The 26,882-nt window shown below is 47.3% G+C and overlaps 1 protein-coding gene across 1 annotated transcript; it reads left to right on the top strand.

The window, feature by feature from the left end:
* Nucleotides 1–26,500, top strand: LOC118947075 (E3 ubiquitin/ISG15 ligase TRIM25-like). The gene is made up of 4 exons (XM_036972149.1): nucleotides 1–756; nucleotides 1,185–1,280; nucleotides 5,013–5,246; nucleotides 26,390–26,500. The coding sequence occupies exons 1-4, from the start codon at nucleotides 175–177 to the stop codon at nucleotides 26,498–26,500; spliced, it is 1,023 nt and encodes a 340-aa protein (XP_036828044.1). The 5' UTR covers nucleotides 1–174.
* The last annotated feature ends 382 nt before the right edge of the window (nucleotides 26,501–26,882 follow it).

Genomic DNA, 26,882 nt, shown 5'->3' with positions numbered 1-26,882 from the left:
GCCACTCCCCCTCTACATACAGAGAACCCAGTCCAGGAGGAAGCCACTCCCCCTCTACATACAGAGAACCCAGTCCAGTAGGAAGCCACTCCCTGTCCTCTGGTGTAGAGTTCCATGAAACAGAAAGTAATCTTTCACACTGCCACTGCTTAACCTACGGGAGAGAGCACCAAAATGGCAGAGAATCAGGAACTGTTCTGTTGCTCCATCTGTCTGGGTCTACTGAAGGATCCGGTGACTACTGCCTGTGGACACAGTTACTGTATGGGCTGTATTAAAGAAAGCTGGGATCAGGATGATCTGAAAGGTGTCTACAGCTGTCCACAGTGCAGACAGACCTTTATCCCAAGGCCTGTTCTGAACAGGAGCACTGTGCTGACTGAAGTGGTGAAGAAACTGAAGAAGACAGGACTCCAGGCTGCTCCCCCTCAGGCTCTGTGCTATGATGGACCTGGAGATGTGGTGTGTGATGTCTGCACTGGGACCAGAAAGCAGAAAGCCCTCATGTCCTGTCTGGCGTGTCTGGCCTCTTACTGTGAGACTCACCTCCAACCTCACTATGAATCTCCTGCTTTCAAGAAGCACAAGCTGGTCAAAGCCACCGCACAACTACAGGAGAAGATCTGCTCTCATCATGACAAACTGCTGGAGGTTTACTGTCGTACCGATCAGCAGTGTATCTGTCTGCTGTGTGTGATGGATGAACATAAAGGCCATGATACAGTGTCAGCTGAGGCAGAGAGGACTGAGAAACAGGTAAGACCAGAACAACTTATTGGTGACTGTCTGATAAACAAAGAATTTAAGATACAGTAGGAACTAAATCTGTTTGAATATGAGATTCAAATTAAATCAATCCACGGCAGAACAAATATGAACACAAACCTTGAGTATATAGATATGTTAACCCAGATTCTCCAAATGTATCTCCATTTTCTAAAGTCAAACACTATTATCATTCTGAATGGCCTTTTATGAGTCCAAAGTTCAGTCTCAACCCCTTGATACATGTAGGCCTACCATAAAAACTATAATCATTCACATAGCAACATAATATAATATTGTAAAGGGACTTCCTCAGGATTGTAGACCTTCCTCTCTATGGGTCCTATGTCACATTACTATACTATTGATCTACTGGACTAATAAAGCTTGATAGCTCATTGAAGAGTGATTCTCCACAGAGGCAGCTGGGGATGAGTCAGCAGAAGGTCCAGCAGAGATTCCAGGAGAGAGAGAAGAAGCTGAAGGAGCTCCAACAGGCTGTGGAGTCTCTCAAGGTGAGTATTGTTGACCAGAGGAGACACACCATTTCACTTCTCTCCTCCAGTCAGAGAGAGAGAGGGGCCCCTATCCAATCCCACTGACCCCACTGTTGGGACCAGGCTGTCTGGACCCCTTTCAGAGAATAGACTGGTTCATGTAACCAGCTGGGCTGCCTCATTACATAACCATGAGTAACCATGACGACTCATGTCCCCTAGACATTAATATGGAACTGTCTCTCTCTCAATTGAATTAAATTCATAGGGCTTTATTGGCATGGAAATATATGTTTACATTGCCAAAGCAAGTGAAATAGACAATAAACAAAGTGAAATAAACAATCAGAAATGGACAGTAAACATTACACTTGGAAGTGATTTGGGGGATGGGGGAGGGTCTATTAGAAGTTAGTAGGACTCTTTTATTTTCTCAGAAGTTCTAAGGTAGGAGGATTTAGAGTGGTGTAAACCGTGATTGAACACACTCCAGAACAGTAGGTGGCGCCATGCACCTTTAACGTTGGTTTGAGGACCTCCATTATATCATAGAAGAAGAAGTTGGTCTGTGAGGGTTTTGTTGTTCCTGAGGAGGGCTACTATTCTTTTCTCTTTTGGTTTTCAAGTATTTTCAGAATGTATTAAAGCCAAAGCTAAAGCTTCCCTAAACAATTCAATATATCAGTCAATATATTTTCTCTGTGATTTATTTTCTCTCCGTCAACCGTTCCATCGCATCTTAACCGTCTTACCGGGCGGGCACTAGGACCCGGGGGAGGCTGCTGCTGCAGGGGCTGCTGCACCGCTCGTGACTGTCAGTCCTCCTTGTAGCTCATTGGTTAAGCTGTGGCTCGAGACTGTTAACAGTTAACGGACAGGAAACGGCTCTGACAGGACACATTCATGTCGAGGCAGTGATGTGAATGTGTGGTAAGTTAGAATAGAGAGAGAGAGTTTTCACTACTATAGACTTTGGTCATAATCAAAGCTTTGTTAACCAATAGGTTTTTATGTGAGGCTGCCTGTAAATTACAGTGTAACAGACGTTACTAACGGTAACGGTGTCTTTTAAATTCGACATAAGTTATGTGGCGATGATATCTAGTTAACGTTGTATTTAATGTAGTGTAATGACCTGACTAGATCATAAAGGAACAATTGTCCAGACAGAGGATTGAGTTACGAATTGACGGTTTATTAGCAACTTTACACAGGCTACTGTTTGGCCTTAGCTCACGCCAAATAAATGAAAGATACCCCACAAGCCAATCGGGACCTTCTCTTGTGAAGCCCAGACGTAAGAGAGAGAACAAAGGCTGAACCTTAACTTCCAATGCCCCGCCCCCTCCACGCCACTCCGCCAACCACCAGGATGCCCGGCATCAGAACATCCCAGGCATTCCTGTGATTGGCAGATAGCAGGTTGATTGGCATGTCGGACCCCGCGAACACTGGGAACTGGTAAGTACAACACAACCACCTACTAGCCGAACACATAACACACAGCTGTCTGTGCGGGTCGCTACAGTAGTTTTACTATCTGTGCCAGGCTATAAATGACACAGATAATATCTAGTTAACGTTGTATTTAATGTAGTTTTACTATCTGTGCCAGGCTATAAATGACACAGATAATATCTAGTTAACGTTGTATTTAATGTAGTTTTACTATCTGTGCCAGGCTATAAATGACACAGATAATATCTAGTTAACGTTGTATTTAATGTAGTTTTACTATCTGTGCCAGGCTATAAATGACACAGATAATATCTAGTTAACGTTGTATTTAATATAGTTTTACTATCTGTGCCAGGCTATAAATGACACAGATAATATCTAGTTAACGTTGTATTTAATATAGTTTTACTATCTGTGCCAGGCTATAAATGACACAGATGATATCTAGTTAACGTTGTATTTAATGTAGTTTTACTATCTGTGCCAGGCTATAAATGACACAGATGATATCTAGTTAACGTTGTATTTAATGTAGTTTTACTATCTGTGCCAGGCTATAAATGACACAGATAATATCTAGTTAACGTTGTATTTAATTGATCACAGCTTTCTGCTTTCCATGTAGAGTTTTTGGTAAAAAACATTACATTTGATTATTTTGTCAGTAATGGCTGCAAAAATGGGAAAAAAAATCTTAGTTTATCTTTGATAATATCTTTGTCAAACATGAGATGACACAAACACACAGAGACAGTGTTGTGGCAAAGCTACCAGGAAACTATCAATCATGGGAACATTGCTCAGATTTGAACATCTGACCATGCTGGTGATATTGCAGAGAGAAGGGAGTATCTGAGGAGAATTGTTGTGGTCACATCAATGTTAGGAAGACAGGGACTCTCTTTCCGTGACAATGATGAATCTAGTGAAAACACAAATAGAGGGAACTCTCAATAGTAAAACTAAAATAAAACTCAAACAACTTCCTAGATACATCATGCTGAACTGAGTTTACCAAGAACTACGGTATTGATGTCAAAACAGAAGACATGTTGGTGGACAGAAACTTTCTTGCCCGGAAAAGAGAGACTGGACGTCCTCCCAAAGATATGCTTGTTGTGCAGGAGGAGGAGAGTAGAGCAGGACCAAGAGGTGTTCTGTACCTGTCTGTCCAGGAGGGAGGAGAGTAGAGCAGGACCAAGAGGTGTTCTGTACCTGTCTGTCCAGGAGGGAGGAGAGTAGAGCAGGACCAAGAGGTGTTCTGTACCTGTCTGTCCAGGAGGGAGGAGAGTAGAGCAGGACCAAGAGGTGTTCTGTACCTGTCTGTCCAGGAGGGAGGAGAGTAGAGCAGGACCAAGAGGTGTTCTGTACCTGTCTGTCTAGGAGGGAGGAGAGTAGAGCAGGACCAAGAGGTGTTCTGTACCTGTCTGTCTAGGAGGGAGGAGAGTAGAGCAGGACCAAGAGGTGTTCTGTACCTGTCTGTCCAGGAGGGAGGAGAGTAGAGCAGGACCAAGAGGTGTTCTGTACCTGTCTGTCCAGGAGGGAGGAGAGTAGAGCAGGACCAAGAGGTGTTCTGTACCTGTCTGTCCAGGAGGGAGGAGAGTAGAGCAGGACCAAGAGGTGTTCTGTACCTGTCTGTCCAGGAGGGAGGAGAGTAGAGCAGGACCAAGAGGTGTTCTGTACCTGTCTGTCCAGGAGGGAGGAGAGTAGAGCAGGACCAAGAGGTGTTCTGTACCTGTCTGTCCAGGAGGGAGGAGAGTAGAGCAGGACCAAGAGGTGTTCTGTACCTGTCTGTCCAGGAGGGAGGAGAGTAGAGCAGGACCAAGAGGTGTTCTGTACCTGTCTGTCCAGGAGGGAGGAGAGTAGAGCAGGACCAAGAGGTGTTCTGTACCTGTCTGTCCAGGAGGGAGGAGAGTAGAGCAGGACCAAGAGGTGTTCTGTACCTGTCTGTCCAGGAGGGAGGAGAGTAGAGCAGGATCAAGAGGTGTTCTGTACCTGTCTGTCCAGGAGGGAGGAGAGAAGAGCAGGACCAAGAGGTGTTCTGTACCTGTCTGTCCAGGAGGGAGGACAAGGCCTGGTGGACCTGGAGAGCAGTAGAGAGGTAATGAGGTGTAGAGAGACTACTGAACCTACTGTCTCACTCTGTCTTTCTCTCTCTCTCTCTCTCTCTCTCTGTCTGTCTGTCTGTCTCTCTCTGTCTGTCTCTCTCTCTCTGTCTCTCTCTCTCTGTCTCTCTCTCTCTGTCTCTCTCTCTGTCTCTCTCTCTCTCTCTCTGTCTCTCTCTCTCTCCAGCGCTCTGCACAGTCAGCAGTGGAGGACAGTGATCAGATCTTTACTGAGCTGATCCGCTCCATTGAGAGAAGGAGCTCTGAGGTGAAGGAGCTGATCAGAGCCCAAGAGAAGGCTCAAGTGAGTCAAGCTGAAGGACTCCTGGAGCAACTGAAGCAGGAGATAGCTGAGCTGAGGAAGAGAAGCACTGAGCTGGAGCAGCTCTCACACACAGAGGATCACATCCATTTCCTCCAGGTAACTAAACTGTCTTGTTACATGTGATATGAAATTAACTTCATGTGGAACTATTCATCTCAATCATTATGTTGTCCTGTCTGTCTCTCTGTCCCTGTCTGTCCCTCTGTCTGTCTCTCCCTCTGTCTGTCTGTCCCTCTCCCTCTCTCTCTGTGTGTCACTCTCTCTCTGTCTGTCCCTGTCTATCCCTCTCTCTGTCTCTTCCTCTCTCTTTCCCTGTCTCTCCCTCTCTCTGTCCCTGTCTCTCCCTCTCTCTGTCCCTGTCTTTCCCTCTCTCTGTCCCTGTCTCTCTCTGTCTCTCCCTCTCTCTGTCCCTGTCTATCCCTCTCTCTGTCTCTTCCTCTCTCTTTCCCTGTCTCTCCCTCTCTCTGTCCCTGTCTCTCCCTCTCTCTGTCCCTGTCTTTCCCTCTCTCTGTCGGTCTCTCCCTCTCTCTGTCACTCTCTTCCTCTCTCCGTCCCTGTCTCTCCCTCTCTCCGTCCCTGTCTCTCCCTCTCTCTGTCGGTCTCTCCCTCTCTCTGTCGGTCTCTCCCTCTCTCCGTCCCTGTCTCTCCCTCTCTCTGTCGGTCTCTCCCTCTCTCTGTCGGTCTCTCCCTCTCTCTGTCGGTCTCTCCCTCTCTCTGTCGGTCTCTCCCTCTCTCTGTCCCTGTCTCTCCCTCTCTCTGTCTCTGTCTCTCCCTCTCTCTGTCCCTGTCTTTCCCTCTCTCTGTCCCTGTCTCTCTCTCTCTCTCTCCAGAGGTATCAGTCTCTCTCTCTCTCTCTCCAGAGTTATCAGTCTCTCTCTCTCTCTCTCTCTCTCTCTCTCTTTCTCTCTCTCTCTCTCTCCAGAGGTATCAGTCTCTCTTTCTCTCTCTCCAGAGTTATCAGTCTCTCTCTCTCTCTCTCTCTCTCCAGAGGTATCAGTCTCTCTCCAGTATCAGTGTATCTTCAGACTTACCCAGCATCGTTGTCCGTCCTCTTCAGTACTTTGGAGATGTGAGTAAGACTGTGTCTGAACTGAGAGAGAAACTAGAAGACTTCCTTAAAGGAGAATGGACCAAGATCTCCACTACAGGTGTGTTGAAAACAATAAGAACATCAACTTTAGACCATTGAAAGTTCCCTACTAGTCATATACATGTGGAATATGGTCTGATGATAACATTCCCTCTCTCTGTCAATGTGTTTGTGTGTCTGTAGTGAATATAGTGGATGTTGTACTGCCTCCAGAGCCCAAGACCAGAGAACAGTTGTTACAATGTGAGTCTCTTTATTGTGAAGTAACTAACAGTCTCTTTTTACTGACACTCCTAACAATCCCTCTAGAAATATATAGCAATAGTAGATCTAATCAAAGACTGGGTATCTGACTCCTCATATTTCTCTGATTTGACCTCTGCTGTGCTCTAATCAAAGACAGGGTAGATACAGTATCTGACTTAACTTATTGTTCTGACTCCCCTCATTGGTCTCTGCTCTTCTCCCAGATTCCTGTCAGCTCACACTGGACCCAAACACAGCACACACACGCCTCTCTCTGTCTGAAGGGAACAGAAAGGTGACCTATACAGACCAAGTCCAACCATATCCTGTCCATCCAGACAGATTCACCTACTGGTGTCAGGTTCTGTGTAGAGAGGGTCTGTCTGGACGCTGTTACTGGGAGGTGGAGAGGACTGGTTATGTTGTTACAGCAGTCTCATATAAAGACATCAGCAGAACAGAGAGAGGTAATGGTGGTAGATTTGGATACAATAACAAGTCCTGGAGTTTAGAGTGCTCTAGAGGTGGTTATTGTTTCAGACACAATAATGTTGAGACTAAAGTATCAGGCCCTCAGTCCTCCAGAGTAGGAGTGTACCTGGATCACAAGGCAGGTACTCTGTCCTTCTACAGTGTCTCTGACACAATGACCCTCCTCCACAGAGTCCAGACCACGTTCACTCAGCCCCTCTATCCTGGGTTTGGTCTCTCTGGTTCTGCTGAGCTGGTTAAACTGTAGTAGGGTCCACATAGATACTAGTCATGCTGGTGTAGTCTATAGCTGAGCTGGTTAAACTGTAGTAGGGTCCACATAGATACTAGTCATGCTGGTGTAGTCTATAGCTGAGCTGGTTAAACTGTAGTAGGGTCCACATAGATACTAGTCATGCTGGTGTAGTCTATAGCTGAGCTGGTTAAACTGTAGTAGGGTCCACATAGATACTAGTCATACTGGTGTAGTCTATAGCTGACCTGGTTAAACTGTAGTAGGGTCCACATAGATACTAGTCATGCTGGTGTAGTCTATAGCTGAGCTGGTTAAACTGTAGTAGGGTCCACATAGATACTAGTCATGCTGGTGGAGTCTATAGCTGAGCTGGTTAAACTGTAGTAGGGTCCACATAGATACTAGTCATGCTGGTGTAGTCTATAGCTGAGCTGGTTAAACTGTAGTAGGGTCCACATAGATACTAGTCATGCTGGTGTAGTCTATAGCTGAGCTGGTTAAACTGTAGTAGGGTCCACATAGATACTAGTCATGCTGGTGTAGTCTATAGCTGAGCTGGTTAAACTGTAGTAGGGTCCACATAGATACTAGTCATGCTGGTGTAGTCTATAGCTGAGCTGGTTAAACTGTAGTAGGGTCCACATAGATACTAGTCATGCTGGTGTAGTCTATAGCTGAGCTGGTTAAACTGTAAACTGATTTGTTATTAATTAAAATTCAATACAATGTTTTAATCTTGTACATTTCCATGAATCATGATGTCTGGTGTTGATGTATATTGGTTGTCATTCAGAACCATTGATATGTTTTCTCAGTTGGTTCTCTGTCTCTATGTAATTCTCCTCAGTATCATTGATCAGCTTGTTGGCTCGGTCCTAATTGATGTGTTCTCTGTCACCTGGAGCTGCATGGAAAATGGTCCAGGAACTAAACAATAAAACCAGCAGATATCTTGACTTGCCACTCAGTATATCAGTAATGTTCAGAATAGTACTTTAATATCATTGGAGATTGATGGTCTTTTTAATCCACTATCCAGAGTCAGGAACAGATGAAGTTAGGTCTGCTACTGTTCAGTGATTAAATATGATTTATGGTGATGGGAAATAATAAAAAACACTCAACTTCATCTAGTAATAGTTTTCCTTTGTTATTTATTCCAAGGTGTGTCTTTAACTTGTAAATGTATTGTGTGGAGGTGAGCTAGTGGTGTGGCTGATAGAATAGAATGAAAAGGGAGGAGGGGAGGAAGAGGGGAGGAGTGAAGGGCTATTCAAGAAACCAGATGAGGAAGAGGAAGATGTTCAGGGGAATTACTGTCTCTGTTCCAAATGGTTCCCTATTCCCTATGTAGTGCACTACGGTGCTTCTGACCAGGTCTAAAGTAGTGTTCTACATAGGGAATAGGGTGTAGATTTATTACAATATCATGCTTTAGTGTTTGGCACAACAATATATTAGATCTCCACCCCCCCACTTCCTGTCTGTCATCCCCCAGTTCTGTTAAGACTTCCTCTCATTGAACTGGGCCTCATTCTAAATGGTCACTTTGTATTTGTTACGGATACCATTATCCTGTGTGTGTGTGTATCCTGTGTGTTTCTTTTCTCTCCGTCTCCCCTCACAGGTGAAAATCATCACTCCCCAATCAGTCAACAATCAATCATCAATCTGAAGACACACCTCCTCCTGTTTCCTACCCTATCACAGTTCCTTCCCCATGGTTTAAAAACCCCATCATTTGTTTGCTCCCCCCTAGACTGTCGGGCCAAAAAGGGATTCGTAACAGTATTGATAGTCCATACTGGTCTTTACTATGGTTCTACATACAGTATCTGTATTGATAGTCCATACTGGTCTTTACTATGGTTCTACATACAGTATCTGTATTGATAGTCCATACTGGTCTTTACTATGGTTCTACATACAGTACCTGTATTGATAGTCCATACTGGTCTTTACTATGGTTCTACATACAGTACCTGTATTGATAGTCCATACTGGTCTTTACTATGGTTCTACATACAGTACCTGTATTGATAGTCCATACTGGTCTTTACTATGGTTATACATACAGTATCTGTATTGATAGTCCATACTGGTCTTTACTGTGGTTCTACATACAGTACCTGTATTGATAGTCCATACTGGTCTTTACTATGGTTCTACATACAGTACCTGTATTGATAGTCCATACTGGTCTTTACTATGGTTCTACATACAGTATCTGTATTGATAGTCCATACTGGTCTTTACTATGGTTCTACATACAGTACCTGTATTGATAGTCCATACTGGTCTTTACTATGGTTCTACATACAGTACCTGTATTGATAGTCCATACTGGTCATTACTATGGTTCTACATACAGTATCTGTATTGATTTTTTATTATAGTTTTTATTTTACCTTTATTTAACACAACATTAAACAACACTATAAACACACAAAGAACACCAATTACATATTACATTAAAAACACAAACATCTTGACTAATAACAGCTGGCCTAAAAACAATAACACTCTTCTATGATATATACATCGATCAAGTGTTTAAACTCCACCAACGGAACTAGATCATCACATTCTAAAATGTTCAGGAGAGAATTCCAGAACCACGTTGCTTAGTAACTAAATCTATTTCTACCAGGACCTGTTCTACTTCTTGGTTCTGTTAGAAGCAAATCAGAATGGGACCGTAATTTATATTTATTTACTGACCTGACTAAAAAATAACTATGGCATTTTTCCCAATATAAATCAGTGTATACCAGTGTTTAAGCCTACAATATGACCTTATAAATCAGAGATTCATGACGTGGTGAGACAGTTCATCATAACACCTTTCCATAAAGAGATGGAGTCATACACATGTTTTAAACGTACACACTATCTGCCTACATCCTCCATTAAAATATAGGATATTTTAAACAGACACGGATTGAACCCCTATGAAAAGGTCCAAAAATACACAAACCTCTTGCAAAGATATTTGGCCTTGGTAAAACAATGTGAGAGAGAGACCAACCATCAACCTCTTGGATCCGGGAGAATTGTCATCAACTACACTCATTAGCATAGCGGTCACAAAATATTACTAGAAAATATTCATATTCATGAAATCACAAGTGAAATATAGCGAAACACAGCTTAGCCTTTTGTTAATCACCCTGTCATCTCAGATTTTGAAATTATGTTTTACAGCCAAAGCAAGACAAGCGTTTGTGTAAGTTTATCGATAGCCTAGAATAGCATTATGTCCAGCTAGCAGCAGGAAGCTTGGTCACGAAAATCCGAAAAGCAATCAAATTAATCGTTTACCTTTGATGATCTTCGCATGTTTTCACTCACGAGACTCCCAGTTAGACAGCAAATGTTCCTTTTGTTCCTAAAGATAATTTTTATACCCAAAATAACTCAGTTTGTTGGTCAAATTATGTTGAGAAATCCACCGGAAATAGTGGTCACGACAACGGCGAAAAAAATTATATCCACAATATCGACAGAAACATGGCAAACATTTTTTATAATCAATCCTCAAGGTGTTTTTCAAATACGTAAATTAAACTACGTCTAAAGGCTGTAGACACCTTCTGGAATACGTAGAAAAAGGAATCTGGTTGATATCCCTTTCAATGGCCAATAGGGATACATAGGAGCACAACGGTTTCAAAATAAGAGGCACTTCCGAATTGGATTTTCCTCAGGGTTTCACCTGCAATATCAGTTCTGTTATACTCATAGACAACATTTTGACAGTTTTGGAAACGTTAGAGTGTTTCCTATCCTAAGCTGTCAATTATATGCATATTCTAGTATCTGGTCCTGAGAAATAGGCCGTTTACTTTGGGAACGTTATTTTTCCAAAAATAAAAATAGTGCCACCTAGTTTCAAGAGGTTATTAAGCGCTTTCCCTACCGGACCCTTTAAAATATGACGCGAGAGAACCAAGCCCCTGTAATGCCTGGACCGGCGATCTTACCTGTTGAAGATCAAATGCATGTTGAAGATAATGTTATGCACAACATGTTGACACATGTTCCGGCACGTAACAGGAAAAATGTTAGAGACATTATGAACAAGATAAAAGACTCAAAGGGGGCCGCTACTTGGAATGACAAAGGAGAGTTTATCTTTCAGGGGGATGTTCTCATATGATGGACTTGCTTAAAAGTACCACAGCATCCCACAAGGTTGCTGATGACAGAAGACCTCCAGGATGGCTTCAGTTTCTTAAGGCAATCCTCAACATTCTCCTCTCGGGTCTACCCAACTATAAGCTTCGTCAACACATTCAAACTTTAAAACAAAAACCTTCAACGAGCTACAGACGTTCTAACAACCCCTCCCCCCTTTGAAAGGGCTGATAATAACTCATTTACACCACTAATCCTGATCTCTCAGGGTGGTTAGACTTCTGAATAACTTTCGAATGACTATGATTAAATTCAATGCATTTTATTTGAAAAAAATTATACAATTTAACATTTGTGAAACATTTGACGTGATCATACGCCTTGATTACAGGCTCTTAAAACTTCATACTACACCCGATCCCTTCAGCGGGATCATTGACATCTACGTCCGGTGAATTGCAGAGCGCCAAATTCAAATTAAATATAAAAAATATTTAATCTTCATGAAATCACAAGTGCAATACATCGAAACACAGCTTAACTAGTTGTTTATCCAGCTGGCATATCAGATTTCAAAAATACTTTATGGTGAAAGCAAACCATGCGATTATGTGATGACATCGCTCAGCTGACAAAACATTACAAACAGCTAGCAGCAAAGAAGATTTGTCACGAAAGTCAGAAAAGCAATAAAATGAATCGCTTGCCTTTGATGATCTTCGTATATTTGCACTCACGAGACTCCCAGTTACACAATAAATGTTTGTTTTGTTCCATAAAGACTTTCTGTATATCTGTATATTCTGATTGTCTTTATATCCAAAAACCTCCATTTGGTTGGTGCGTTTTGTTCAGTAATTCCACAGGCTCGTGAGGCCACGATGGGCATTATCCGTAAAGTTCGTAAAAACATGTCAAACATTTTTTATAATCAATCCTTAGGTTGTTTTTTACAAAAAATAATAAATAATATTTCAACCGGCCTTTTCATTAGAATAGAGAAAGAAAATGTGTTCCTCCCAGCGCGAGCGCATAAAAAATTCAACGGACACCACTGGCGCAATGTGATCATTCTCGCTTATTTTTCAGAATAAAAGTCTGAAACTATGTCTAAAGACTGGTCACACCTTGTGGAAGCCATAGGGAAAGGAATCTGGGTCCTTTCTTTTGAAATGGAGGATAGGCTTGCTATGGAAAACAGTACTTTCAGAATAACAGCCATTTCCTGGTTGGATTTTCCTAGCATTTGCCTGCTATATCAGTTATGTTATACTCACAGACAATATTTTGACAGTTTTGGAAACTTTAGAGTGTTTTCTATCTTAATCTGTCATTATATGCATATTCTAGCTTCTGGGCATGAGAAATATGCAGTTTAATTTGGGCACGTTTTTCATCCAAATATCACAATTACTGCCCCTGGTGTTCTATGAATTAAGTAAGAGAAACCACTTACCCGTGTGCCCCTACTGCTGGTCAGGTGTATCATGTGAAGGATCGGTGTAATTAATAGATTGTTTAAAACTGTGAAATGAACATGGTTGATTTTTAAGGTTCCGGAGAAGTGCAGTGATTAGTGACACTCTATGGGATGTGTATTTATGGTTGTTTGTAATTTAGTCTTTTAATCATTATATTTGTTATTGCTTTCATCATGGAAGACCACTTTGGAAACGTTTTAATGAATACCTTCAAGTGATTTCCTCTGGGTTCACATTGTACAGTTTGTTGTATATGTCTGTTACCCAAAATACATTAAATTCAACACAAAGTAATCAGATCACGTTGACCCCACAGTAATCAGATCACGGTGACCCCACAGTAATCAGATCACGGTGACCCCACAGTAATCAGATCACGGTGACCCCACAGTAATCAGATCACGTTGACCCCACAGTAATCAGATCACGGTGACCCCACAGTAATCAGATCACGGTGACCCCACAGTAATCAGATCACAGTGACCCCACAGTAATCAGATCACAGTGACCCCACAGTAATCAGATCACGGTGACCCCACAGTAATCAGATCACGGTGACCCCACAGTAATCAGATCACGGTGACCCCACAGTAATCAGATCACCGTGACCCCACAGTAATCAGATCACGGTGACCCCACAGTAATCAGATCACGGTGACCCCACAGTAATCAGATCACGGTGACCCCACAGTAATCAGATCACGGTGACCCCACAGTAATCAAATCACGGTGACCCCAGAGTGAAACGGTGACCCCACAGTAATCAGATCACGGTGACCCCACAGTAATCAGATCACGGTGACCCCACAGTAATCAGATCACGGTGACCCCACAGTAATCAGATCACGGTGACCCCACAGTAATCAGATCACAGTGACCCCACAGTAATCAGATCACCGTGACCCCACAGTAATCAGATCACCGTGACCCCACAGTAATCAGATCACGGTGACCCCACAGTAATCAGATCACGGTGACCCCACAGTAATCAGATCACGGTGACCCCACAGTAATCAGATCACGGTGACCCCACAGTAATCAGATCACGGTGACCCCACAGTAATCAGATCACAGTGACCCCACAGTAATCAGATCACCGTGACCCCACAGTAATCAGATCACCGTGACCCCACAGTAATCAGATCACGGTGACCCCACAGTAATCAGATCACGGTGACCCCACAGTAATCAGATCACCGTGACCCCACAGTAATCAGATCACCGTGACCCCACAGTAATCAGATCACGGTGACCCCACAGTAATCAGATCACGGTGACCCCACAGTAATCAGATCACCGTGACCCCACAGTAATCAGATCACGGTGACCCCACAGTAATCAGATCACCGTGACCCCACAGTAATCAGATCACGGTGACCCCACAGTAATCAGATCACGGTGACCCCACAGTAATCAGATCACGGTGACCCCACAGTAATCAGATCACGGTGACCCCACAGTAATCAGATCACGGTGACCCCACAGTAATCAGATCACGGTGACCCCACAGTAATCAGATCACGGTGACCCCAGAGTGACACGGTGACCCCACAGTAATCAGATCACGGTGACCCCACAGTAATCAGATCACGTTGACCCCACAGTAATCAGATCACGGTGACCCCACAGTAATCAGATCACGGTGACCCCACAGTAATCAGATCACGGTGACCCCACAGTAATCAGATCACGGTGACCCCACAGTAATCAGATCACGGTGACCCCACAGTAATCAGATCACGGTGACCCCACAGTAATCAGATCACGGTGACCCCACAGTAATCAGATCACGGTGACCCCACAGTAATCAGATCACGGTGACCCCACAGTAATCAGATCACGGTGACCCCACAGTAATCAGATCACGGTGACCCCACAGTAATCAGATCACGGTGACCCCACAGTAATCAGATCACGGTGACCCCACAGTAATCAGATCACGGTGACCCCACAGTAATCAGATCACGGTGACCCCACAGTAATCAGATCACGGTGACCCCACAGTAATCAGATCACGGTGACCCCACAGTAATCAGATCACGGTGACCCCACAGTAATCAGATCACGGTGACCCCACAGTAATCAGATCACGGTGACCCCACAGTAATCAGATCACGGTGACCCCACAGTAATCAGATCACGGTGACCCCACAGTAATCAGATCACGGTGACCCCACAGTAATCAGATCACGGTGACCCCACAGTAATCAGATCACGGTGACCCCACAGTAATCAGATCACCGTGACCCCACAGTAATCAGATCACGGTGACCCCACAGTAATCAGATCACGGTGACCCCACAGTAATCAGATCACGGTGACCCCACAGTAATCAGATCACGGTGACCCCACAGTAATCAGATCACCGTGACCCCACAGTAATCAGATCACGGTGACCCCACAGTAATCAGATCACGGTGACCCCACAGTAATCAGATCACGGTGACCCCAGAGTGACACGGTGACCCCACAGTAATCAGATCACGGTGACCCCAGAGTGACACGGTGACCCCACAGTAATCAGATCACGGTGACCCCAGAGTGACACGGTGACCCCACAGTAATCAGATAACAGTGAACATCCTCATAGTTCGTTGTTTTTACAGTATAGTTCCAATATGATGTTGTGAAGTAGAATGTACATTTAATAATACTTGTTTACCTTCATTTAACTCAGCAAGTCAGTTAAGAACAAATTCTTATTTCCAATGACGGCCTACCGGGGAACAGTGGGTTAACTGTCTTGTTCAGGGGAACAGTGGGTTAACTGTCTTGTTCAGGGGAACAGTGGGTTAGCTGCCTTGTTCAGGGGAACAGTGAGTTAACTGCCTTGTTCAGGGGAACAGTGGGTTAACTGTCTTGTTCAGGGGAACAGTGGGTTAACTGCCTTGTTCAGGGGAACAGTGGGTTAACTGTCTTGTTCAGGGGAACAGTGGGGTTAACTATCTTGTTCAGGGGAACAGTGGGGTTAACTGCCTTGTTCAGGGGAACAGTGGGTTAACTGTCTTGTTCAGGGGAACAGTGGGGTTAACTGCCTTGTTCAGGGGAACAGTGGGTTAACTGCCTTGTTCAGGGGAACAGTGGGTTAACTGCCTTGTTCAGGGGAACAGTGGGATAACTGCCTTGTTCAGGGGAACAGTGAGTTAACTGCCTTGTTCAGGGGAACAGTGGGCTAACTGTCTTGTTCAGGGGAACAGTGGGTTAACTGTCTTGTTCAGGGGAACAGTGGGGTTAACTGCCTTGTTCAGGGGAACAGTGGGGTTAACTGTCTTGTTCAGGGGAACAGTGGGGTTAACTGTCTTGTTCAGGGGAACAGTGGGTTAACTGCCTTGTTCAGGGGAACAGTGGGTTAACTGCCTTGTTCAGGGGAACAGTGGGGTTAACTGCCTTGTTCAGGGGAACAGTGAGGTTAACTGCCTTGTTCAGGGGAACAGTGGGTTAACTGTCTTGTTCAGGGGAACAGTGGGTTAACTGTCTTGTTCAGGGGAACAGTGGGTTAGCTGCCTAGTTCAGGGGAACAGTGGGTTAACTGTCTTGTTCAGGGGAACAGTGGGTTAACTGCCTTGTTCAGGGGAACAGTGGGGTTAACTGCCTTGTTCAGGGGAACAGTGGGTTAACTGCCTTGTTCAGGGGAACAGTGGGTTAACTGCCTTGTTCAGGGGAACAGTGGGTTTACTGCCTTGTTCAGGGGAACAGTGGGGTTAACTGTCTTGTTCAGGGGAACAGTGGGTTAACTGTCTTGTTCAGGGGAACAGTGGGGTTAACTGCCTTGTTTAGGGGAACAGTGGGGTTAACTGCCTTGTTCAGGGGAACAGTGGGTTGGCTGCCTTGTTCAGGGGAACAGTGGGGTTAACTGCTTTGTTTCTCGGAACAGTGGGTTAACTGCCTTGTTCAGGGGAACAGTGGGTTAACTGCCTTGCTCAGGGGAACAGTGGGGTTAACTGCCTTGTTCAGGGGAACAGTGGGTAAACTGCCTTGTTCAGGGGAACAGTGGGTAAACTGCCTTGTTCAGGGGAACAGTGGGTAAACTGCCTTGTTCAGGGGAACAGTGGGTTAACTGCCTTGTTCAGGGGAACAGTGGGTTAACTGCCTTGTTCAGGGGAACAGTGGGTTAGCTGCCTTGTTCAGGGGAACAGTGGAGTTAACTGCCTTGTTCAGGGGAACAGTGGGGTTAACTGCCTTGTTCAGGGGAACAGTGGGGTTAACTGCCTTGTTCAGGGGAACAGTGGGGTTAACTGCTTTGTTCAGGGGAACAGTGGGTTAACTGCCTTGTTCAGGGGAACAGTGGGTTAACTGCCTTGTTCAGGGGAACAGTGGGTTAACTGCCTTGTTCAGGGGAACAGTGGGTTAACTGCCTTGTTCAGGGGAACAGTGGCTTAACTGCCTTGTTCAGGGGAACAGTGGCTTAACTGCCTTGTTCAGGGGAACAGTGGCTTAACTGCCTTGTTCAGGGGAACAGTGGCTTAACTGCCTTGTTCAGGGGAACAGTGGGGTTAACTGCTTTGTTCAGGGGAACAGTGGGTTAACTGTCTTGTTCAGGGGAACAGTGGGTTAACTGTCTTGTTCAGGGGAACAGTGGGGTTAACTGCCTTGTTCAGGGGAACAGTGGGGTTAACTGCTTTGTTAACTGTCTTGTTCAGGGGAACAGTGAGTTAACTGCCTTGTTCAGGGGAACAGTGGGTTAACTGTCTTGTTCAGGGGAACAGTGGGTTAACTACCTTGTTCAGGGGAACAGTGGGTTATCTGCCTTGTTCAGGGGAACAGTGGGTTAACTGTCTTGTTCAGGGGAACAGTGGGTTAACTGCCTTGATCAGGGGAACAGTGGGGTTAACTGCTTTGTTCAGGGGAACAGTGGGTTAACTGCCTTGTTCAGGGGAACAATGGGGTTAACTGCCTTGTTCAGGGGAACAGTGGGGTTAACTGCTTTGTTCAGGGGAACAGTGGGTTAACTGCCTTGTTCAGGGGAACAGTGGGTTGGCTGCCTTGTTCAGGGGAACAGTGGGTTGGCTGCCTTGTTCAGGGGAACAGTGGGTTGGCTGCCTTGTTCAGGGGAACAGTGGGGTTAACTGCTTTGTTTCTCGGAACAGTGGGTTAACTGCTTTGTTCAGGGGAACAGTGGGTTAACTGCCTTGTTCAGGGGAACAGTGGGTTAGCTGCCTTGTTCAGGGGAACAGTGGAGTTAACTGCCTTGTTCAGGGGAACAGTGGGGTTAACTGCCTTGTTCAGGGGAACAGTGGGGTTAACTGCCTTGTTCAGGGGAACAGTGGGGTTAACTGCTTTGTTCAGGGGAACAGTGGGTTAACTGCCTTGTTCAGGGGAACAGTGGGTTAACTGCCTTGTTCAGGGGAACAGTGGGTTAACTGCCTTGTTCAGGGGAACAGTGGGTTAACTGCCTTGTTCAGGGGAACAGTGGCTTAACTGCCTTGTTCAGGGGAACAGTGGCTTAACTGCCTTGTTCAGGGGAACAGTGGCTTAACTGCCTTGTTCAGGGGAACAGTGGCTTAACTGCCTTGTTCAGGGGAACAGTGGGGTTAACTGCTTTGTTCAGGGGAACAGTGGGTTAACTGTCTTGTTCAGGGGAACAGTGGGTTAACTGTCTTGTTCAGGGGAACAGTGGGGTTAACTGCCTTGTTCAGGGGAACAGTGGGGTTAACTGCTTTGTTAACTGTCTTGTTCAGGGGAACAGTGAGTTAACTGCCTTGTTCAGGGGAACAGTGGGTTAACTGTCTTGTTCAGGGGAACAGTGGGTTAACTACCTTGTTCAGGGGAACAGTGGGTTATCTGCCTTGTTCAGGGGAACAGTGGGTTAACTGTCTTGTTCAGGGGAACAGTGGGTTAACTGCCTTGATCAGGGGAACAGTGGGGTTAACTGCTTTGTTCAGGGGAACAGTGGGTTAACTGCCTTGTTCAGGGGAACAATGGGGTTAACTGCCTTGTTCAGGGGAACAGTGGGGTTAACTGCTTTGTTCAGGGGAACAGTGGGTTAACTGCCTTGTTCAGGGGAACAGTGGGTTGGCTGCCTTGTTCAGGGGAACAGTGGGTTGGCTGCCTTGTTCAGGGGAACAGTGGGTTGGCTGCCTTGTTCAGGGGAACAGTGGGGTTAACTGCTTTGTTTCTCGGAACAGTGGGTTAACTGCTTTGTTCAGGGGAACAGTGGGTTAACTGCCTTGTTCAGGGGAACAGTGGCTTAACTGCCTTGTTCAGGGGAACAGTGGGGTTAACTGCTTTGTTCAGGGGAACAGTGGGTTTACTGCCTTGTTCAGGGGAACAGTGGGGTTAACTGTCTTGTTCAGGGGAACAGTGGGTTAACTGTCTTGTTCAGGGGAACAGTGGGGTTAACTGCCTTGTTCAGGGGAACAGTGGGGTTAACTGCCTTGTTCAGGGGAACATTGGGTTGGCTGCCTTGTTCAGGGGAACAGTGGGGTTAACTGCCTTGTTCAGGGGAACAGTGGGGTTAACTGCTTTGTTCAGGGGAACAGTGGGGTTAACTGCTTTGTTCAGGGGAACAGTGGGTTAACTGCCTTGTTCAGGGGAACAGTGGCTTAACTGCCTTGTTCAGGGGAACAGTGGGGTTAACTGCTTTGTTCAGGGGAACAGTGTGTTTACTGCCTTGTTCAGGGGAACAGTGGGGTTAACTGTCTTGTTCAGGGGAACAGTGGGTTAACTGTCTTGTTCAGGGGAACAGTGGGGTTAACTGCCTTGTTCAGGGGAACAGTGGGGTTAACTGCCTTGTTCAGGGGAACATTGGGTTGGCTGCCTTGTTCAGGGGAACATTGGGTTGGCTGCCTTGTTCAGGGGAACATTGGGTTGGCTGCCTTGTTCAGGGGAACAGGGGGTTAACTTCCTTGTTCAGGGGAACAGTGGGGTTAACTGCCTTGTTCAGGGGAACATTGGGTTGGCTGCCTTGTTCAGGGGAACAGTGGGTTAACTGCCTTGTTCAGGGGAACAGTGGCTTAACTGCCTTGTTCAGGGGAACAGTGGGGTTAACTGTCTTGTTCAGGGGAACAGTGGGTTAACTGTCTTGTTCAGGGGAACAGTGGGGTTAACTGCCTTGTTCAGGGGAACAGTGGGGTTAACTGCCTTGTTCAGGGGAACATTGGGTTGGCTGCCTTGTTCAGGGGAACAGGGGGTTAACTGCCTTGTTCAGGGGAACAGTGGGTTAACTGCCTTGTTCAGGGGAACAGTGGGTTAACTGCCTTGTTCAGGGGAACAGTGGGGTTAACTGCCTTGTTCAGGGGAACAGTGGGGTTAACTGCCTTGTTCAGGGGAACAGTGGGTTAACTGCCTTGTTCAGGGGAACAGTGGGTTAACTGCCTTGTTCAGGGGAACAGTGGGTTAACTGCCTTGTTCAGGGGAACAGTGGGTTAACTGCCTTGTTCAGGGGAACAGTGGCTTAACTGCCTTGTTCAGGGGAACAGTGGCTTAACTGCCTTGTTCAGGGGAACAGTGGCTTAACTGCCTTGTTCAGGGGAACAGTGGCTTAACTGCCTTGTTCAGGGGAACAGTGGGGTTAACTGCTTTGTTCAGGGGAACAGTGGGTTAACTGTCTTGTTCAGGGGAACAGTGGGTTAACTGTCTTGTTCAGGGGAACAGTGGGGTTAACTGCCTTGTTCAGGGGAACAGTGGGGTTAACTGCTTTGTTCAGGGGAACAGTGGGTTAACTGTCTTGTTCAGGGGAACAGTGAGTTAACTGCCTTGTTCAGGGGAACAGTGGGTTAACTGTCTTGTTCAGGGGAACAGTGGGTTAACTACCTTGTTCAGGGGAACAGTGGGTTATCTGCCTTGTTCAGGGGAACAGTGGGTTAACTGTCTTGTTCAGGGGAACAGTGGGTTAACTGCCTTGATCAGGGGATCAGTGGGGTTAACTGCTTTGTTCAGGGGAACAGTGGGTTAACTGCCTTGTTCAGGGGAACAATGGGGTTAACTGCCTTGTTCAGGGGAACAGTGGGGTTAACTGCTTTGTTCAGGGGAACAGTGGGTTAACTGCCTTGTTCAGGGGAACAGTGGGTTGGCTGCCTTGTTCAGGGGAACAGTGGGTTGGCTGCCTTGTTCAGGGGAACAGTGGGTTGGCTGCCTTGTTCAGGGGAACAGTGGGTTGGCTGCCTTGTTCAGGGGAACAGTGGGGTTAACTGCTTTGTTTCTCGGAACAGTGGGTTAACTGCTTTGTTCAGGGGAACAGTGGGTTAACTGCCTTGTTCAGGGGAACAGTGGCTTAACTGCCTTGTTCAGGGGAACAGTGGGGTTAACTGCTTTGTTCAGGGGAACAGTGGGTTTACTGCCTTGTTCAGGGGAACAGTGGGGTTAACTGTCTTGTTCAGGGGAACAGTGGGTTAACTGTCTTGTTCAGGGGAACAGTGGGGTTAACTGCCTTGTTCAGGGGAACAGTGGGGTTAACTGCCTTGTTCAGGGGAACATTGGGTTGGCTGCCTTGTTCAGGGGAACAGTGGGGTTAACTGCCTTGTTCAGGGGAACAGTGGGGTTAACTGCTTTGTTCAGGGGAACAGTGGGGTTAACTGCTTTGTTCAGGGGAACAGTGGGTTAACTGCCTTGTTCAGGGGAACAGTGGCTTAACTGCCTTGTTCAGGGGAACAGTGGGGTTAACTGCTTTGTTCAGGGGAACAGTGTGTTTACTGCCTTGTTCAGGGGAACAGTGGGGTTAACTGTCTTGTTCAGGGGAACAGTGGGTTAACTGTCTTGTTCAGGGGAACAGTGGGGTTAACTGCCTTGTTCAGGGGAACAGTGGGGTTAACTGCCTTGTTCAGGGGAACATTGGGTTGGCTGCCTTGTTCAGGGGAACATTGGGTTGGCTGCCTTGTTCAGGGGAACATTGGGTTGGCTGCCTTGTTCAGGGGAACAGGGGGTTAACTTCCTTGTTCAGGGGAACAGTGGGGTTAACTGCCTTGTTCAGGGGAACATTGGGTTGGCTGCCTTGTTCAGGGGAACAGTGGGTTAACTGCCTTGTTCAGGGGAACAGTGGCTTAACTGCCTTGTTCAGGGGAACAGTGGGGTTAACTGTCTTGTTCAGGGGAACAGTGGGTTAACTGTCTTGTTCAGGGGAACAGTGGGGTTAACTGCCTTGTTCAGGGGAACAGTGGGGTTAACTGCCTTGTTCAGGGGAACATTGGGTTGGCTGCCTTGTTCAGGGGAACAGGGGGTTAACTGCCTTGTTCAGGGGAACAGTGGGTTAACTGCCTTGTTCAGGGGAACAGTGGGTTAACTGCCTTGTTCAGGGGAACAGTGGGGTTAACTGCCTTGTTCAGGGGAACAGTGGGGTTAACTGCCTTGTTCAGGGGAACAGTGGGGTTAACTGCCTTGTTCAGGGGAACAGTGGGGTTAACTGTCTTGTTCAGGGGAACAGTGGGTTAGCTGCCTTGTTCAGGGGAACAGTGGGGTTAACTGACTTGTTCAGGGGAACAGTGGGGTTAACTGCCTTGTTCAGGGGAACAGTGGGGTTAACTGCCTTGTTCAGGGGAACAGTGGGTTGGCTGCCTTGTTCAGGGGAACAGTGGGGTTAACTGCCTTGTTCAGGGGAACAGTGGGTTAACTGCCTTGTTCAGGGGAACAGTGGTTTAGCTGCCTTGTTCAGGGGAACAGTGGGGTTAACTGCCTTGTTCAGGGGAACAGTGGGTTAACTGCCTTGTTCAGGGGAACAGTGGGTTAACTGACTTGTTCAGGGGAACAGTGGGTTAACTGACTTGTTCAGGGGAACAGTGGGTTAACTGACTTGTTCAGGGGAACAGTGGGTTAACTGTCGTGTTCAGGGGAACAGTGGGTAAACTGCCTTGTTCAGGGGAACAGTGGTTTAGCTGCCTTGTTCAGGGGAACAGTGGGGTTAACTGCCTTGTTCAGGGGAACAGTGGGGTAACTGCCTTGTTCAGGGGAACAGTGGGTTAGCTGCCTTGTTCAGGGGAACAGTGGGTTAGCTGCCTTGTTCAGGTGAACAGTTGGGTTACCTGCCTTGTTCAGGGGAACAGTGGGTTAACTGCCTTGTTCAGGGGAACAGTGGGTTAACTGCCTTGTTCAGGGGAACAGTGGGTTAACTGCCTTGTTCAGGGGAACAGTGGGTTAACTGCCTTGTTCAGGGGAACAGTGGGTTAACTGCCTTGTTCAGGGGAACAGTGGGGTTAACTGCTTTGTTCAGGGGAACAGTGGGTTAACTGCCTTGTTCAGGGGAACAGTGGGTTAACTGCCTTGTTCAGGGGAACAGTGGGTTAACTGCCTTGTTCAGGGGAACAGTGGGTTAACTGCCTTGTTCAGGGGAACAGTGGGTTAACTGCCTTGTTCAGGGGAACAGTGGGTTAAATGCCTTGTTCAGGGGAACAGTGGGTTAACTGCCTTGTTCAGGGGAACAGTGGGTTAAATGCCTTGTTCAGGGGAACAGTGGGTTAACTGCCTTGTTCAGGGGAACAGTGGGGTTAACTGCTTTGTTCAGGGGAACAGTGGGTTAACTGCCTTGTTCAGGGGAACAGTGGGTTAACTGCCTTGTTCAGGGGAACAGTGGGTTAACTGCCTTGTTCAGGGGAACAGTGGGTTAACTGCCTTGTTCAGGGGAACAGTGGGTTAACTGCCTTGTTCAGGGGAACAGTGGGTTAACTGCCTTGTTCAGGGGAACAGTGGGTTAAATGCCTTGTTCAGGGGAACAGTGGGTTAACTGCCTTGTTCAGGGGAACAGTGGGTTAAATGCCTTGTTCAGGGGAACAGTGGGTTAACTGCCTTGTTCAGGGGAACAGTGGGTTAACTGTCTTGTTCAGGGGAAGAACAACAGATTTCTACCTTGTCAGCTCGGGGATTCGATCAAACAACATTCAATCAAACAACAACGCTCTAACCACTACGTTACCTGCCACACGGCCCAACACTCTAACCACTACGCTACCTGCCACACGGCCCAACGCTCTAACCACTGCGCTACCTGCCACACGGCCCAACGCTCTAACCACTACGCTACCTGCCGCACGGCCCAACGCTCTAACCACTACGCTACCTGCCACACGGCCCAACGCTCTAACCACTACGCTACCTGCAGCACGGCCCAACGCTCTAACCACTACGCTACCTGCAGCACGGCCCAACGCTCTAACCACTACGCTACCTGCAGCACGGCCCAACGCTCTAACCACTACGCTACCTGCAGCACGGCCCAACGCTCTAACCACTACGCTACCTGCAGCACGGCCCAACGCTCTTACCACCACGCTACCTTCAGCACGGCCCAACTCTCTAACCACCACGCTACCTGCCACACGGCCCAACGCTCTTACCACCACGCTACCTGCCACACGGCCCAACGCTCTAACCACCACGCTACCTGCCGCACGGCCCAACGCTCTTACCACTACGCTACCTGCCACACGGCCCAACGCTCTTACCACCACGCTACCTGCCACACGGCCCAACGCTCTAACCATTACGCTACCTGCCGCACGGCCCAACGCTCTTACCACCACGCTACCTGCCACACGGCCCAACGCTCTAACCATTACGCTACCTGCCACACGGCCCAACGCTCTTACCACCACGCTACCTGCCACACGGCCCAACGCTCTTACCACCACGCTACCTGCCACACGGCCCAACGCTCTAACCACCACGCTACCTGCCGCACGGCCCAACGCTCTAACCACCACGCTACCTGCCACACGGCCCAACGCTCTAACCACCACGCTACCTGCCGCACGGCCCAACGCTCTAACCACCACGCTACCTGCCGCACGGCCCAACGCTCTAACCATTACGCTACCTGCCGCACGGCCCAACGCTCTAACCACTACGTTACCTGCCACACGGCCCAACGCTCTAACCACCACGCTACCTGCCGCACGGCCCAACGCTCTAACCATTACGCTACCTGCCGCACGGCCCAACGCTCTAACCACTACGTTACCTGCCACACGGCCCAACGCTCTAACCACCACGCTTCCTGCCGCACGGCCCAACGCTCTAACCACTACGTTACCTGCCACACGGCCCAACGCTCTTACCACCACGCTACCTGCCACACGGCCCAACGCTCTAACCACTACGCTACCTGCCACACGGCCCAACGCTCTAACCACTACGCTACCTGCCACACGGCCCAACGCTCTAACCACTACGCTACCTGCCACACGGCCCAACACTCTAACCACTACACTACCTGCCCAACGCTCTAACCACTACGCTACCTGCCACACGGCCCAACGCTCTAACCACTACGCTACCTGCCACACGGCCCAACGCTCTAACCACTACGCTACCTGCCGTACGGCCCAACGCTCTAACCACTACGCTACCTGCCGTACGGCCCAACGCTCTAACCACTACGCTACCTGCCACACGGCCCAAGGCTCTAACCACCACTCTACCTGCCGCACGGCCCAACGCTCTAACCACCACGCTACCTGCCACCCCAATAATAATAACTCGGCCTGCAGCTGTTTCACCTGGTCGTTGTTTCTCAGAGGCACCAGGTAAATGTGTTTCATAGACACCTGCTGCCTCTTCAAAAGGCAGGATGATGGACGCCACGTTGGCAAAGGTGTCTTCGTTCTCCTCATTGGCCTGATTTATTTCAGACAGCTGTATGTCATTCCTGTCCCTCACCATTTCCTCCACTGTCCTCTCCCTCTGGTCAGTATATCATTCCTGTCCCTCACCATTTCCTCCACTGTCCTCTCCTGCTGGTCAGTATATCATTCCTGACCCTCACCATTTCCTCCACTGTCCTCTCCTGCTGGTCAGTATATCATTCCTGTCCCTCACCATTTCCTCCACTGTCCTCTCCTGCTGGTCAGTATATCATTCCTGTCCCTCACCATTTCCTCCACTGTCCGCTCCTGCTGGTCAGTATATCATTCCTGTCCCTCACCATTTCCTCCACTGTCCTCTCCTGCTGGTCAGTATATCATTCCTGTCCCTCACCATTTCCTCCACTGTCCTCTCCTGCTGGTCAGTATATCATTCCTGTCCCTCACCATTTCCTCCAATGTCCTCTCCTGCTGGTCAGTATATCATTCCTGTCCCTCACCATTTCCTCCACTATCCTCTCCTGCTGTTCAGTATATCATTCCTGTCCCTCACCATTTCCTCCACTGTCCTCTCCTACTGGTCAGTATATCATTCCTGTCCCTCACCATTTCCTCCACTGTCCTCTCCTGCTGGTCAGTATATCATTCCTGTCCCTCACCATTTCCTCCACTGTCCTCTCCTGCTGGCCAGTATATCATTCCTGTCCCTCACCATTTCCTCCACTGTCCTCTCCTGCTGGTCAGTATATCATTCCTGTCCCTCACCATTTCCTCCACTGTCCTCTCCTGCTGGTCAGTCAGCACACAACCACCACCATGGGGTCTTCTGTCTATTCTGAGGGTAGAACAGAGTTTACTGTCAATAGATCCTACTGGAACAATCCTGGAACATGTTGACATGCATTACAATATGTCATTTCCTGTAAAGGTAAAGCATAGTTCACATCCTGCTGACTTACCGCTTTTCTTAGTGAAATGTTCTCATGATGGAATTTGCCGGTTGATCTTTTCAGATTGGGGTGAACTAATGTGTCGGCCTCTGTCATGGTAAGACCTCTGTTGACCACATGATCAACGACGATGGACCGGACTTCATTAGATACAACAGTTCCCTGCCGCCTGCCTCCATCTCTCTGATGTCCACCTCTCTGAGGGCTCCTTAGAGAGGGCTTCATGTTTTGAGTTTGTACTAAGAGTTGTGAAATGTAGCTTTCCTTCTCTACTCCTCACAAATGTAAAAGCATTGGATTGGTGTTGACATGGGGTAGAGGGAGTTTACATAAACCAGTCATTTCCTTTAAATCCATGAAGGGAAGTGGACAAGTTCACACTTAGAAAGGAGAGATAATTGTTACACACCCCATGTGTTCTGATAACTACAGGAATGAAACCAGATTGAGGTTGTCTGCTTTCTACACACACACACACACACACACACACACACACACACACACACACACACACACACACACACACACACACACACACAGACACACACACACAGAGAGAACATCAGGTGAAGTTGTGGAGATGAGGGAATATGTG

The sequence above is a fragment of the Oncorhynchus mykiss genome, unplaced genomic scaffold (assembly GCF_013265735.2).
Source record: "Oncorhynchus mykiss isolate Arlee unplaced genomic scaffold, USDA_OmykA_1.1 un_scaffold_121, whole genome shotgun sequence".
NCBI lineage: Eukaryota > Metazoa > Chordata > Actinopteri > Salmoniformes > Salmonidae > Oncorhynchus > Oncorhynchus mykiss.
The sequence above is the reverse complement of the archived record's forward strand: the minus strand, read 5'-3'. Positions and strand labels throughout refer to the sequence as shown.

Coding starts and splice junctions, on each gene's coding strand:
- LOC118947075 (XM_036972149.1), top strand. CDS start 175: ATGGCAGAGAATCAGGAACTGTTCTGTTGCTCCATCTGTCTGGGTCTA. Junction 757..1,184: donor CAGAGAGGACTGAGAAACAG/GTAAGACCAGAA, acceptor GATTCTCCACAG/AGGCAGCTGGGGATGAGTCA. Junction 5,247..26,389: donor ATCACATCCATTTCCTCCAG/GTAACTAAACTG, acceptor TGTCATGGTAAG/ACCTCTGTTGACCACATGAT.